The 14,511-nt window shown below is 32.7% G+C and overlaps 1 protein-coding gene across 12 annotated transcripts; it reads right to left on the minus strand.

The window, feature by feature from the left end:
- Positions 1-812: 812 nt before the first annotated feature.
- LOC107796699 (3-isopropylmalate dehydratase large subunit, chloroplastic-like) lies at positions 813-9,072 on the minus strand. 12 transcript variants are annotated; one of them, XR_012704618.1, is made up of 11 exons: positions 7,267-7,454; positions 6,021-6,191; positions 4,840-4,992; positions 4,667-4,735; positions 4,459-4,575; positions 3,792-3,920; positions 3,613-3,690; positions 3,433-3,535; positions 3,228-3,277; positions 1,455-1,509; positions 813-1,301 (listed from the first exon to the last, which is right to left on the minus strand). XR_012704618.1 is itself a non-coding variant. In XM_016619493.2 (10 exons), the coding sequence occupies exons 3-9, from the start codon at positions 6,177-6,179 to the stop codon at positions 3,452-3,454; spliced, it is 789 nt and encodes a 262-aa protein (XP_016474979.2). In that variant the 5' UTR covers positions 6,180-6,191; positions 7,267-7,328; positions 8,979-9,072; the 3' UTR covers positions 2,773-3,277; positions 3,433-3,451. The 12 variants fall into 12 exon arrangements, 5 of the variants coding, with proteins under 5 accessions (XP_016474979.2, XP_075098523.1, XP_075098522.1 ...); XR_012704621.1 differs by having other exon boundaries at positions 813-1,509; positions 3,437-3,535; positions 7,267-7,455; XR_012704617.1 differs by having other exon boundaries at positions 813-1,509.
- Positions 9,073-14,511: the final 5,439 nt, after the last annotated feature.

Below are 14,511 nucleotides of genomic sequence, written 5' to 3' on the forward strand. Positions count from 1 at the left end.
TCGAACCCACAGAGATTGGTTTATCTATTCTACAGACGTTTCTTGTTTTAATTACTATTTGAGAAAATCAGAAAGAGTTGAGTTGTGAATTAACTAACTAAAAATGCACGAATAGAGCAATAGAATATATTTTGTTTTTCACAAATATAATAAAAAGGTGTTGGAATCCTGACTTCACTTAATATTTTTATTATATAGTAGATACATTTATCATTCAACTTTTATTTCTCATAAATGTATAAATGCCTCTCACGATTATATTTATATATTATTACTATAGTTGAACAATTAAATACACTCCTCTCGGTTATACAAATTAATTGTTAAAATGGTAATATTAAAGAACTAGAAATATATACTTGAACTAAAACATGCTCTTTTTAATAAGTCCCTTTCGGTTACCCTAATTGTTATAACTGATTACTACAATATTCGTCTCTTTCAATTACAAATAAGTGTAGAATCAATTTTAACATATAAGAGCTAGATGTCACTAAATACAAGTTAACATCTATCAATACCAAAATTAACTATTACTTTTTCTGCCTCTTTCGATTACAGAATTAGTAAGAAGTTAATATGTAGAACGAAATAGATAGATGTTAACAAAATTAAATAACACCCAACTATAAAGCAGATAAAATTTAAATAAAAAGCTTCAGCTCAAGCATGTGAAATTTGAGGAATAATATCTACTATTATATAAAAATATGAAGATTCGTCATTTTCCCAACACAAGAAAGTTACTCCATATTGGAGCCAATACCGACAAATAATCTTGCCCATTAAATAAGAAATCCCACTTAGTGAGGTTATTCAAGAGAATAATTCCTCCTATTTAATGAAAAACATGAACTAGAGTAATCTCCAATACTACACTTTATTCTGAACTCGAAATGAACCCAGTGTAATGGCTAAAAGAAGAAACAGAAGCAAAACTAAAGAACAAAGAGAAAGGAAAAACTTTCTACTCAATATTACACTTCTAAGATTTCTTTTTCGCTCCCCTGGTTTCACGATTGATGCCTCTTTTTATAGCCAAGCCATGACAAACTTTTCAATACACTCTTGGATATGAACTTGTCATGGTTAGTTGTGGCCTTGTTATGCTTGGTTATGAGTTTCTGTTATAGGTTAGTTATGGATCGGTTATAGTTTGTCGTAGCCGATTGTGAGTCGGTTGTCCTTTGTCATGGCAGATCACGTCTTTCTTTAGCACCATGTTTATTCTGCTTTAGCTTATCCGTTTTTCTAATTTTTCCTCTGTAATCTTCTCGTTCCCGGACCAATACTTCTTTAACCTTTCTTGCATAATTTAGACAAAAGTATGGAAGAAATATGATAGATTTTTTGTTTTTTTGTTTTTCAAAGAAATTATATGTTTTTAAATCAAGTAAAATGCACTTATCATTATGCATTCAACAAGTAGGAAAAAAATAGATCATAAAACCAACCTTAGCCACTAAAGGTTCCAACTTGGAGATATCAATTCTGTACTCCTTAAGAAATCTGAGATGAAAAAAGAAAATATTATCATAAAAACTCATGCTAATGTGAACCTATAAATTATTAAAAAATACTAGTATTGATTTTGATAAGAGGAGAAGTTTTTATAACAATGAAGCAACATAAACAGACTAGATGTGTAATTCTTTTCCCAATTCCATTACTTGTGTGCCATAGTCTGATCTCGAAGGGCAGCCGTGCATTACAACTTTCTACTTAACAAGTTACAAAAAATAAAGCCACTAAGAGTAAGAGAGAATATGTGGTGTTACTAATATTGTCTTCTTTTGTTTTTTTTGTCTTTTTGAGCCGAGGGTCTTTCAGAAATAGTCTTTCGGAGTAGGGGTAAAGTCTGCGTACACATTATCCTCCCCAGACCTCATTAGTGGGATTTCGCTGGGTCGTTGTTATTGTTGTTGTTAGAGTAAGAGAATCAAACATAATTCGACCAAATTCTAGAAAATGAAGAAGGGGACAAAAAAAATTGCCACACGCACTCATGTATTCTTTTTCTACTTTGCTTACAGTCTGATTCTTGAATTTATGTTGGATCTGAAAAGTGACTAAGGATACTTTGAGACTCACTCTTTTTCTTCCCATTGCTAGTTTGATTAAAGAATGTGAAATTAAAACCTATTGCTTCTCATTCAATTCTCAAGAGGAAATCGGACACCTTTTCTCCAAAAATACAACACTGGTAAAATGTTCGGTAGCACCCCATACTTCCATGTGTTGCTACTAAGAAAGCTCTATAAGAGCAAAAGAATGTGTAGGAGGGTCCATCTAGAGAATGTACTCGATTATGTTTAGCAATGCAACATTTGATCCTACTAAACCTATTCATTATAGATGTCAAAACGATGACGATAAAGAAATGGGCCTTGGGCCTAACTCAACCTCAAAATCTAGCTCATGAGATGAGGATTTCCCAAGACCAACAAACCCATATCCCACTGATGCAAGACTCAATACCCCCGGCATGCCCAGGACTAGACATCTGAAGAGTGGATAATATAAAATGGGGACCCAACATAGGATAAACAATGAATTGCGATGCATGTGGCTCTGATACCAAGATAAAGAAATGGACATTGGGCCTAAATTAACCTCACAAGCTATCTCATGAGGTGAGGATTGCCAGAGACCATATAAAGAGACCAAGAAACTCCATATCCCATTGATGTGAGTCTCAATTAACGACATTGGAGATAACAACCAAAAAGATTTAATTAAGCTTGAGGATTGAAATTCACTAGAAATGATGTATTCATAAAAACCAGTAAAATAGCTCCACATAATTTTCCCAAGATCATAACATTAAGGTAATACATAGAAAGCAAGCCAACTTTTGTTGTGCTACATTTCAGAGAAAGAAACGGAGACAAGAATGCATAATACGGAGGATCTCAGAAAGAAAAACACAATCAATTTGAAATTCCAAATGAGGAAAGATAACACTGAACACAATTTTGACAAATGGGAACCACTAGAATGTACCGCAGCTCGACCTTAATGTATTGTGAGGAAGCATGGTGAATAAACATTTCCTTCTGTTTTTTGCAATACAGTTTGGAAGTACTGGTATTTGAAGCACTAAAAGTCAGGCACGTGAATCAAGTTGATTGTTAGGATATATTAAGACTAAGATACAGGACATACACACTAGAATGATGTGAAACCGCTATGGCTTCAGGAAAAGAAGATAAACAGTATTTAATTACCTGGCTCCTTTATCGCTATAAACAGGTTCATAAGGCACAGAAGTCTTGTCCTGTGACAGCATTAAATTAACATATATTAGCTTTCGAGTAGCAGATCTTTCCTTCTCTAGACCAAGCAATTAAGATATCATTGATTGTGGACAGCATGTGCTGAATAATATTAAGCCTATGAGGGACGGGAAGGATCTAAAGAAGTAACTTGTACCCACGGCTTGGGTCCATTCTTAAGTTGTTTTATCGGCTGGGATGACACCATTCTTTCCATCAGCTTCAACAACCATGTTGCATAATGTCATTCTTTCTTCCATCTATTAGAGCAATGAGAGCTGTTACCATTTAAAAAGGATGCCTGCTTATTTTCATCAAAAATATCAAGAAAGCTTACGCTCAAACATTCAACTGTGGTGCCAACAAACTCCATTGTTTTGTATGTAGCACCAGCCACAGATATTTCACCAATAATCTGCAACATGAAAGTACCAACAGACAACAAGTGAATTTTGGAATATTATCGGTCTAACAAAGTTAGCGAAAGAAGAAATACAGACAGAAAGCAGCTCGTACATGAGACATCCAACTGACAGAAATGAGCCACAGAGTATATATAACAGTACTTATTTGCAAAATCAAATCCTTAGCTAGCAAGTAACTTGGCATTTCGCCATCCATGACAAATCTCAAAGTTGGAGGCACCTACATCATACAGATATAATTTCATATATTATGTCCATTAGCCCGAAGAACCTTTTATTTACTACAAATTAAGAGAAATAATGGGTATATATCATATGAAAGTGTCAACTACAGGTATGGAACAAGTACAGATAGAAAGTTTGAGCTTTTAAGCAAAGAAGGTTCCCAACATCATGCGAAGGAGAAGAAGCTCAGTTCAGTATCCAAAAGTAATGCAGTAGGCACAGAATCTAAAGAGAATAAAGACTGTTTCAGCACCATTTGTTAATCACAAATAATGAACGTCCAAATTTTATAGAGGAAAATGTCAATGACCGTAATTTGCATGTCACAGCTTTAAATTTTGAAACAGGAATAAAAAATGCATTTTGAAGGCGAAAGAACAGAACTTATAACTTTTGGCAACAGAATTGATACTTCATAGATAGTGCTCCTCTAAATTAAAAGTAATTAAGAAGTTTCAGTACTCCACAGAAAAAATTAAACAGCACTGAATTGATTCTAAGTCATGGTTTCTGCGGAGGCTGCGTCAACAGACCTTGAGCAAAAGCTTTCCAGTACCCAACACAAAACCTGCACCTGTAGTGCCAATTCCGGTAGCAAACTGCCCAAACGCTCCGGCAGTACATGTATGAGAGTCTGTTCCCAGCAAAACCTGATAATATAAGAATTTTACAGAGTTAAAAGCATATGTCAGCACATATTAAGACACTTTCATATTGCGATTACTGGCAAACAATTGTCACCTCTCCAGGTCTGCAGTGACCTTCTTGGGCAAGAGCAACGTGGCAGACGCCCTTGTAATCTGGATTAGCCTATACAATACAACACATGTTAGTTTTTCATTTGTCTAACACCAGATAACAGAAGCAGCAAAGCATAAAACAAGTTGGAACCTTTATATAGAACATAACCGTACCCCGAAGTTCCCACGATTTTTAATGTCATAGAAGTACTTAATATTTTGCTCACTGCAGTAGTCCCTCAACACATCCACATTACGGTTTGCTCGCTCATCAGCCGTGAATATGTAGTGATCAGGTATGATGACAATCTTCTCAGGATTCCAAACCTATGGTATCGACAGCAGCCACATCATGTTTATTTGGAGAAACATATCTCTACTCAATATAGTTAACTCTGGCCTTAACAGTTTTCAGTTCATTAGAGAACTTCATAAAGAATGACATAAACTGCCACTAGTTACTCGTTGCTTTGATTTTATCATCAGAACCAGGGGCGGATGTACCATAGTAGGTACGAGTTCAACTGAACCCATAACTTTTGGCGCGGATCTTAAATTGATGTGGAAAACTTCACTGAGACTGTAATAAATAGTAGACATGAACCCATAACTTAAAAAATATAACGGGTCAATGCTAAAAATCTTAAAAGCTGAACCCATAAAGTTTAAATCCTGGACCCGCCTCTGAATTCAGAACATGTATATGAAATTTGAAAAAAAATTATACTTCCAATATCTAAAGGACTAAAAGCAATGAAGAAAAAGGAAAAGAAATGGAGAAGTTTCCAGATGAGCTGTGATTATTTGCTTCAACCAAGAGCGGAGAGACCTACTTTTGCAATAAGGAAAAAGTTAAGCTACTCAAAGCGAAGCCTAAAGTGTGAGGTATCCATACCAGAAAATCATATTGGAATATGACATAAAAGGCAGAGGAATTAAATTATCAGCCAAAACCAAATACATTAATTGACTATGCACATGATTGAAGGCCATTATAACCTCAAAGCTAATTCCAATTCAACTCTTTAATCAGGCTTCAAATTAATGAGAGAAGCCAAAGTCTAAACTGACTCGAGCTTGAATAATTTGGTAGTTATAAAAAAGATTTCATTGCAAAGGATGGTTTATAAAGCTCAAAAACTTCTCTCTTTGATTCACGTATTTTCATATTACACAAACAATGATTGTCAGACAATCAAGAATCATATGTGTAGAGACATTTTGGTGTATATAATTGATTTACATTTCTAAGTACAAAGAAATGTAGTTTTATCAATTACCAAGTACTAATAGATAAATCGCATCACTCAATCATATTAGCATACATAAGTTACTCTAATAGCAGCAATAAATACCTTAGCTTTCTGTCCAAATTGTTCTTTGAAAACTCCAAAAGAGGCCGGGCCACCAATATCATGTGTCATCAGAACATCAACATTGACCCACACATTATCACCAGGAGTAACTTCAGGCTTGTCAGAAGCCCTAGCTAATATCTTCTCGGTCATAGTCATCCCCGTCTTAACCTAACAAATGTTATCACAAATCCACAATCAAGATTCACTAAAATCAAAAACCCATATGGGAAAAATCAATAGAAAGCCCAAAAATACCTAAGTTCGGGATTTGACTCAAAATGGTCACTAAGGTGGAACACTAATAGTCAAGCAAGATTAAAAGTGGTGCAAATCAGGGGGCGAATGTAAAGTAAAAGCTAGGGGTTCAGCCCAACCCAATAGTTTTGGCTCAGACCTTGTATATATATATTAAAAATCTATACATAAACGTAAATTTCGAACCCAGTAACTCAAATGGTTAGTGAATTCAGTTACATCCCGAACCCGTAACGTTCAATTCCTGGATCCGCCTCTAGTGCAGATTTAATCCAACCCAACAAAATCAAACGGTGCATATTTAGTCCAACTATGGAACAAATCATGTATAAATCACCTGTCATGTTCTTCAAACAGATAAAAATAACTCCATCATTTCTTTACTATTCCTAATTATTCTTGATCCCTAACTGAGACATTGAGAAACCTAAAACAGAAATTCACAAACACAAAAAGAGTCCTCATTTGAAGAAATTAAGCCCTTTCCAATTGAATTCCAACAATACAGGGTAAAAGCCCCAAGCTTGGATCTTTTTTTCTCGGGAAAACGAAATCATTTTCCAACAACAACTACTACTACGACACTTGAATGACAAATAAATTGGAGTCGACTATATAAATCTTCGTTGACCACGTTACTCCATTAATCCGTTTAAACTCATCTCATGCCAATTTTATGCAAAATAAAAAATTTTTTCCAACAACAACTACTACACGCCAATCCCAAGCAAGTTGGGGTCGGCTATATGAATCATCACTAATCATGTACTCCATTAACCCTTTTAAACTCATCTCATGCCAATATTATGCAAATCAAATCTTTTTCCAACAACTAATACACGCCAATCACAAACAAGTTGGGGTCGGTTATATGAATCATCACTAATCATGTACTCCATTAATCCGTGTAAACTCATCTTATGCCAATATTATGCACACAAGAAAATCCCAAAATAAATGAAATTTCAAACAAATCAAAATACCCAACTGAGCCAGTGGTAGCTGGTTTGCGTTCAGTCTGCTGACAGAAAATATTTTCTTGAAAACCACCTGCAAAATGAAGGTTGTAATGAGAAAGCTGATAGACCCACATCTCTCTGCACAACAAATGACAGAAAAAACAGAAAAAATTGGGTCCCTCAAAATTCAAGAAAGTTCAAACTTTTTAAGACTACTAGTCTTAAAGTTGCGCGAGTATTTCATGTCAATGAATTATATATTATAAAAATTACATACATATTATTCACAAAAGTATCTGAATTATTTAATATAAAATTTTAAAAATTCAAATTCCTTAAAAAAATAATGAACGTTAATCACATTTATCCAACTTAATAAAAGAAGATCAGTGCTCTACAAATACCTTATTTTTGACTTTCATTAGGATATATTTAGATTCTCAGGTCATCCTTTCTAGGTAGATTTGATCATTATTATGATAAAGAGATTATACATACTAATAAATGTTGGTACTTCATTTTGCTCAATAGTGATGGGTAATATCAGCTAGCCGCATATCAATAATTTGATATTTATTTACAATTACATGTAAGACCTATCCTGTAAATAGATTTACCAACACTATGAACGACCACGAAACTGTATGACAACACTTTTGAAAAGTAGTTATTAACATTTTCTTATAAAAGAATAGCTTGACATAGCTAATATTTATAACATTACCAATATTAAATCTTTAAATTTTAGTAATCTGAAAATAATCGTGAGCTTTTGAATGTGATTTTTGTACAATTTGCTTTACATTTTCGTCTCTTGGTATCTTGAAGTAGAATATTTCTAATATCACCAGGATTATTATTATTATTATTATGGGTGAAATAACAATCTCTAAAATTATGAATTTTTGTGAAAAATAATTTATCCGACTTATATAAGTAATTTCACTGTAACTACATTCCTAATATTAGGAGTTCTTATATAGTTAAAATAAAAAAGATAAAATAGTCAAGACTTTAGTTAATTTTAATGCTCTAAATATTAAAAAAAAAATTAAATGATAATTTTATTTAATTTGATATTTATTTTTAAATGATTAAAAGGTCGGTCGATTTTGCGTTAAAGTTTCATACTTTTATAATAGTCTAGATTAGTTGAAGAAGATAAAATTAAAAGAAAAGAGAAACATTAGTTTCCTATATATTAGTAGTTTTTAATTTTAGTCTCACATTATTTATCACATAATTAGAATAATTAATATAATTTATTGAAAATACTAAGTGAAGTAAAATTGTTCTTCAACAAAATTACTCATTGATGTTAAAAAATTATTTTGTTCATTATCAATACAATTGGAGTACTATTAGGATGTCAATTTTCAATTGCCACGTAAAAGCTATTTCAAAAGGCGTCTATAAATTTATGCTATCGTCCAAATAAAGACTCTTTATGCGTCTATAAATTTATGCTATCGTCCAAATAAAGACTCTTTACACATTTATTTTAGGTACAATTTTAAAGTCCTAAATTTTAGGTACCTAGTTTAAATAAGAAAAGATATAACAAAATTTTAATGAATTTCAGGTCCTAAATATTAGGAAAAATAATTAAATGACTATTTTATCTAGTGTGAACTCTATTTTTTAAAAGGTAAAAAAGGCGAACGATATTTCGATAAGGGCATTCATACTTTTAATATAGTAGAGATAGGCTGAAAAGTCTATTTCTTGTGGATACACAAACCTTGTTGATGACATGAAGTGTGGAGCTTGAAGCTACAGCTGAAGACGCCATTGTTGATAGTATGAATTAGCTTCAGTTTCTTTTTGGGCAGTGATATAAAGCTCTTTGTTAAAGAAAAAATGGGCGCAGTTTTGGAGGCTGTGTAATGGCGGCTATGGCCGTTAAGTCTACACAACTCCCGGATCGGGTCCCACTCATTAGGGGTGTGTTTGGTACGAATATAAGAGTAACTATTTTAAATTTATTATTACACACACATATATATATACTTTTATACAAAGTTTTAAAATTTTTTATAGTAAATATTAATCGTTTGCACTTTTAGTACAATTCTTTACATTTACATTCTAGTTTAATTAGTAGTTTTCTTTTGTTAAGTGTAAGATTCTATTTCATGTTAAAAATAATATATTTTTAATTGAGTCCTTATATTATTCATCACTATTTGATTCAATTATCATCAATATATCTTGGTAGATAATAGATTTCTCAAAGGGCAATTGATTTGATAGTGTTATGTTGGAAATGCGGTCGCCGCAATGTGTGTTTGGTAGTGTATGTCTTATATTTAAGAAAAAACCGACAAATAACCGAAAAAAACCAAAAAACCGATATAAACCGAATCGAGAAAAAACCGACTTAATTGGTTTGGATTGGTTCTAATATTTGAAAAACCGACTTATTTAGTTTGGTTTCTTTTAAGGAAAACCGATCCAAACCGAACCATGAACACCCCTAGTTGGACCAAATATTTTACTAGAACTCATTTTCCTCCAATTATATTTTCCCAAGATAATAGAAAATATTTTCCAAAACTCTTTTTGAACTTTCCATACCCTATTCCCATCCCCTCCAACCCCACCAAATCCACCTCACACCCATCACTTACCCACCCTACCCTACCATAAACCCCACCCCCACCCTCGCCCCACTCCCTACCCCCACCCCTACCGTCGACCCAAAAATGGAAAGAGTATGGGAACAACAACTCAAATAATAGGATATCCATAGCAGTGTATTAAAAAATATTAAATTTTTTAATAGTTAAGTACTTCAAATTTTAGAAAGGTTTCATTGATTAATTTAATTAACTGATAAACAGAGGCGTATTCAGGATTTTAATATTATGGGTGCACTATTATCTTTAAGATGGATATTTGGTTTCATTATATAAAATTTTATGATAGCAGCAAGTTGACGAGCAAACTATATTAATACTATATTCGCAAAAAATATCATTCACTTTACAATTGTCCTCGACGAGTTTTTATTGAAAATGGTCAATAATAACATCATTACTTATAGTTTTAAATATCTCACACCCTATACAGCAAACTAAACAATCATTCAAAAAAGATTTTAAAAGCGGCGCTTAATATTGAGGCGGGGTTTTCCTGCTTTGAATCCACTGAGAGCCTCAGAGTCGAGAGAGACGAGTCATGAGTACTTTGTTTTTAGGGATTTCAAAGTTTTGTACTCAAAAGAATGATTAAGAGAAGAAAATAAAAAAAGACATAGGCAAAAAGGAATTTTCTTTTTAAAGAAGTAAAAAAAAATGTATTTGTTCGTTAATTGAAAAGAAAGAAAGAGCATAGGATTATGTTGTTAACTGAAAAGGGCGTGGGAAATTGAAAATTTATTTACTGTAATTAATAATAAAGGAATTAATCAAAAAGAATTGTGTGGGGATCGAACCCCTCACCTTAAGGTCAAAAAGAAGATAAGAGGGACGTTTAGTCACCAATGCACCAAACCAATTACTTGAGCATGGGTGACCATAAACATATTTAATTACATAATTAAAAAATTAGTATTTTATAAAATATACATAGCCTAGGGAAAGGAGCATGGGTGCATGTACCCCACCCCTCTCCACGTAAATCCGTCTCTGTTGATAGATATTATACTAGGAGCACGTTAACTTATCTGCTGCTTTGATACATACATCGAGTTCGACTATGGAATTTTTGTACAATTTTTAATTTAAAATAAGTAGTTATAAATTAGAATTCTGAGGACTTTGTTATTATTGTTCGGTTGATGACGTATATATGTAAAAGGACGCATTTATATATTTATTTTTAGAAAGAGGACATTTATTAATCCTCCATTTTATTTTAGATGGCATGATTTTTTTACAAATCGGTCCCATTAACAAATTTTACCTTTCTAAATTTGAAATTTATTAAAAATAAATATTATATCTTATCATTACTAGCAATGTTTTAAGTTATAATAACATGTCTAAGATAACCGGTTCAAATAAAAAAAGTAATATATAAAAAAAAATTACCTCATTTCAACACTGGATATGGTGCCTTTTTTCAAATTATACAAGCTATGTATATTTCACATTTTTTTTACAGATTCTATGTAAATTTTTTCCGCTTTCTACAACTCTTTGTATGAATTTTTAGAAGAATAATTAAATTCTTGAAGAAATAGAATCCTAAAAATATTGGGTATTTGAGGGGAGGAGGGAGGATGAGCAAGGAAACATGGAGACTTGGGGGGGGGGGGGGGATGAAGAGAGTAGCATAGAAAAATACTTTCCTAAAAAAATATTTTCTACTCTCTAACCAAACGCTAGAAAATATTTTTCAGAATTTTTTTTCACTCACCAACCAAACAAGAATAAATAAGTAATCACTTATTTTCCATGAAAATATTTTCCTTCGTAGCAAACACAACCTAGGTGACAAAATTCAATGGGGAATTTCTTCTCTTTCTTGTTCTTATCATAGAATGGAGGTATTTTGAGGGTATTTACACAAATTTCTTGATTCTATATGAATCCTGTTAAAAAAAAAATCTTATACAAGAAAGAAAAGAAGTAGAGAAATGTATATAATATATATTTTATACACTTTTTGGCCAGTATAATTAGTTTCACCTAGACGGTCAATTTTGTATTTCGTCCAAGAAAGTACTATTACTTTTGGTTACTCATATATCCCACATTTAAATAACACTCTTTTCTTTTAGCTTGTTTAAAAAAAATATTATTTTTTACATTTAAAAATAATTTAATTTTAAACCTTATATTTTACTTTTAATGATTTATAGCTACACTAATGATAATGGTTTGCAAACCACAAATTTCAAAAGAAAAAAAAATCTCAAATTTCGTGCGCAATCAAACACATCGCTTTTCAAGTGTGAAGTAAAACCTTCTAATACATATTAATCATAAAAATACTAACATAAGAATTGAGCATAAAGCAACATATTAAGAGCATATTTTTCACAATATCCTTAAATAACATGACATTCTAGAGTATTATATAAAAAATGTATGCAGCAGCCATATTTGTGTCACGATCCAAAATCTAATCACGATCGTGATGGCGCCTATCGTGTTACAAGGCAAACTTAATTCCCAAAATATTACTACTAATTAATTTTAAATATTTAATAAAACAATACCAACATTTAAATTTCTCATAAACTAAATCAACTCTAAATATAACTAATATAAAAATACGGAAGCTAGCTCCAAACATCGGGGTGTCACTAAGTCATGAGCGTCTAAAACTATGAACTAAGATATATAACTGTTTAAAAGAAGAAATGACAAAAGGAGTAACAAGGTCCTGCAAACACTAGCAGCTACCTTGCAATCTCCACAGATAGCCGACCTGCACTCAACGATTGTCACGCTCTAACTCACCTGGATCTGCACATAAAGTGCAGGGTATAGTAAGAGTACAACCAACTCAGTAGTAACAGAAATAACTACGGAACTGAGTAGTAGTGACGAGCTAAGTAAAACAGTCCAATTATTTATTTTCACAATTTTAAAATAAAGGTAAATTTCATAACTTAGTAAATGCCACAAAGAAATTTAACAAATAAATGCAGCAACATCAAAAGTAAATGCAACCTGATAGCAATGCCTCACTCCATCACTCAACACTTGCACTCCACACTCAACACTCAATACACTTAACACTCTGCGCTCACTGGTGTGTACAGACTCCGGAAGGGCTTCCAAAGCCCAAGCGCTAAGCAGGGACAACTCACGTGACATCATATCAATACCTGAATTCGCACGGTCAACTCACGTGCTATGCGGACAACTCACGCGCTATGGTATCAATACCTGGACCCGCATGGTCAACTCACGTGCTACGCGGACAACTCATGCGCTATGATATTCATATCCTCACAACCAGACTCTCGGCCTCACTCAATCATGTACCTCACCAGCCTCACCATCATCAACAAATAAGGGAACACAACCCACATCAGTATCAGATTATATTAGCAAATAATAAAGACTGAGGTAAACATTCGAGCGGGACCTGGGTTTGGGCCCCAATGATTTGGTGGGCGAGAATGGGAACGATACATACGCAATACTAACTCGAGTAATGGGGTTTTCAGCTGTGCCGAGAGCGATTAGCTCGGATGATGTACAGTTGGTGAAGGAGATTGATTATGATTCTATATCGGGATATATACTCTATATATCGAAAGATTCAGATGGGTCATTGATAGTGAATCGAATTGCTTCTGAAATGGTGGATCTGAGAAAAGGGAAGATAGTTGTACATGTTATGGATGGGGTGATAATGGATTCAGAATTTGAGCAATCTGTACGACCTGGTTCCGAGGAGGATAATTGAGCTCAGTTTCGTGAATTGATGATTACCCCATTTTCGCTGGGGGAAAAATTGTGAAGCTTTTACTGAGTAACGATTGATACTGAGATGGCTCAGGTGGATCTATAAAGAGGAAAACTTTGTTGAATTTGCTGTCTCTGACTTTATTAAACAATATTGGGCTTTGTGTAATTTTTTTTGTTGATTTTGGACTTTTTCAAGCTGATGTTTTGCTACTGCTTGTTTGTTACAGTAATTTAGCCTATTATTATTGTTACATTATAATATTATTGTAAAAAAAAAAAGTTATAGCTGTTACACTGTACTTTATTTATCGTCTTATAGGAAAAAAAATTGTTATAACTCTACGAAAGTCCGCCCACCATTATCGGCCACTATTCAAGTTATATAATTGTTATTAGGGTTATACAAAGGAAATCGACAAACCGCACCAAACTGATAATTCGAGTCAAATAAAAAAAAACGACTATGATTTGGTGTAAAAAAAACCCGATTATAATTGGTTTGGCTTGATTTTAACTAAAAAAAGTCAAATCGAAACCAAACCAACCCGACATTATATGTATACAAGTTTTACTATTATTTTTTACATAAAAATAATAAGTAATGTAATTTATAATATTTTTTATACTTTTTCATACTTCTCTCTTTTAATGTATTATTTCAAGCTTAGACTTAATACTTTTGAATGATTAAATATGTTTTATAGCTCATAAAAGTTAGTAACTCAAATAAAGCCCAAAGCAAAATCAAATCAATACTAATGCTAACAAAAAAAATTCAATCAATACTAGGAATGACAATAGTATTAGATATTTATTTTTTTAGATCTGTATTGGTTTAGATAGTGAAAATGCATGACTTACTTTTAATATTATTTAGTCATGTAATTAATACTTAGTACTTAT

Source organism: Nicotiana tabacum, chromosome 21 (assembly GCF_000715075.1).
Source record: "Nicotiana tabacum cultivar K326 chromosome 21, ASM71507v2, whole genome shotgun sequence".
NCBI classification, from domain to species: Eukaryota; Viridiplantae; Streptophyta; class Magnoliopsida; order Solanales; family Solanaceae; genus Nicotiana; species Nicotiana tabacum.

Bases quoted from the DNA above. Each gene is read 5' to 3' on its own strand.
- LOC107796699 (XM_075242422.1), bottom strand. From the start codon at position 7,371: ATGTGGGTCTATCAGCTTTCTCATTACAACCTTCATTTTGCAGGTGGT. The intron at 4,736-4,839 runs GTACGGTTATGT...TGTATTGTATAG, and splicing joins AAAATCGTGGGAACTTCGGG to GCTAATCCAGATTACAAGGG. The intron at 3,921-4,458 runs GTCTGTTGACGC...TGTATGATGTAG, and splicing joins CTGGAAAGCTTTTGCTCAAG to GTGCCTCCAACTTTGAGATT.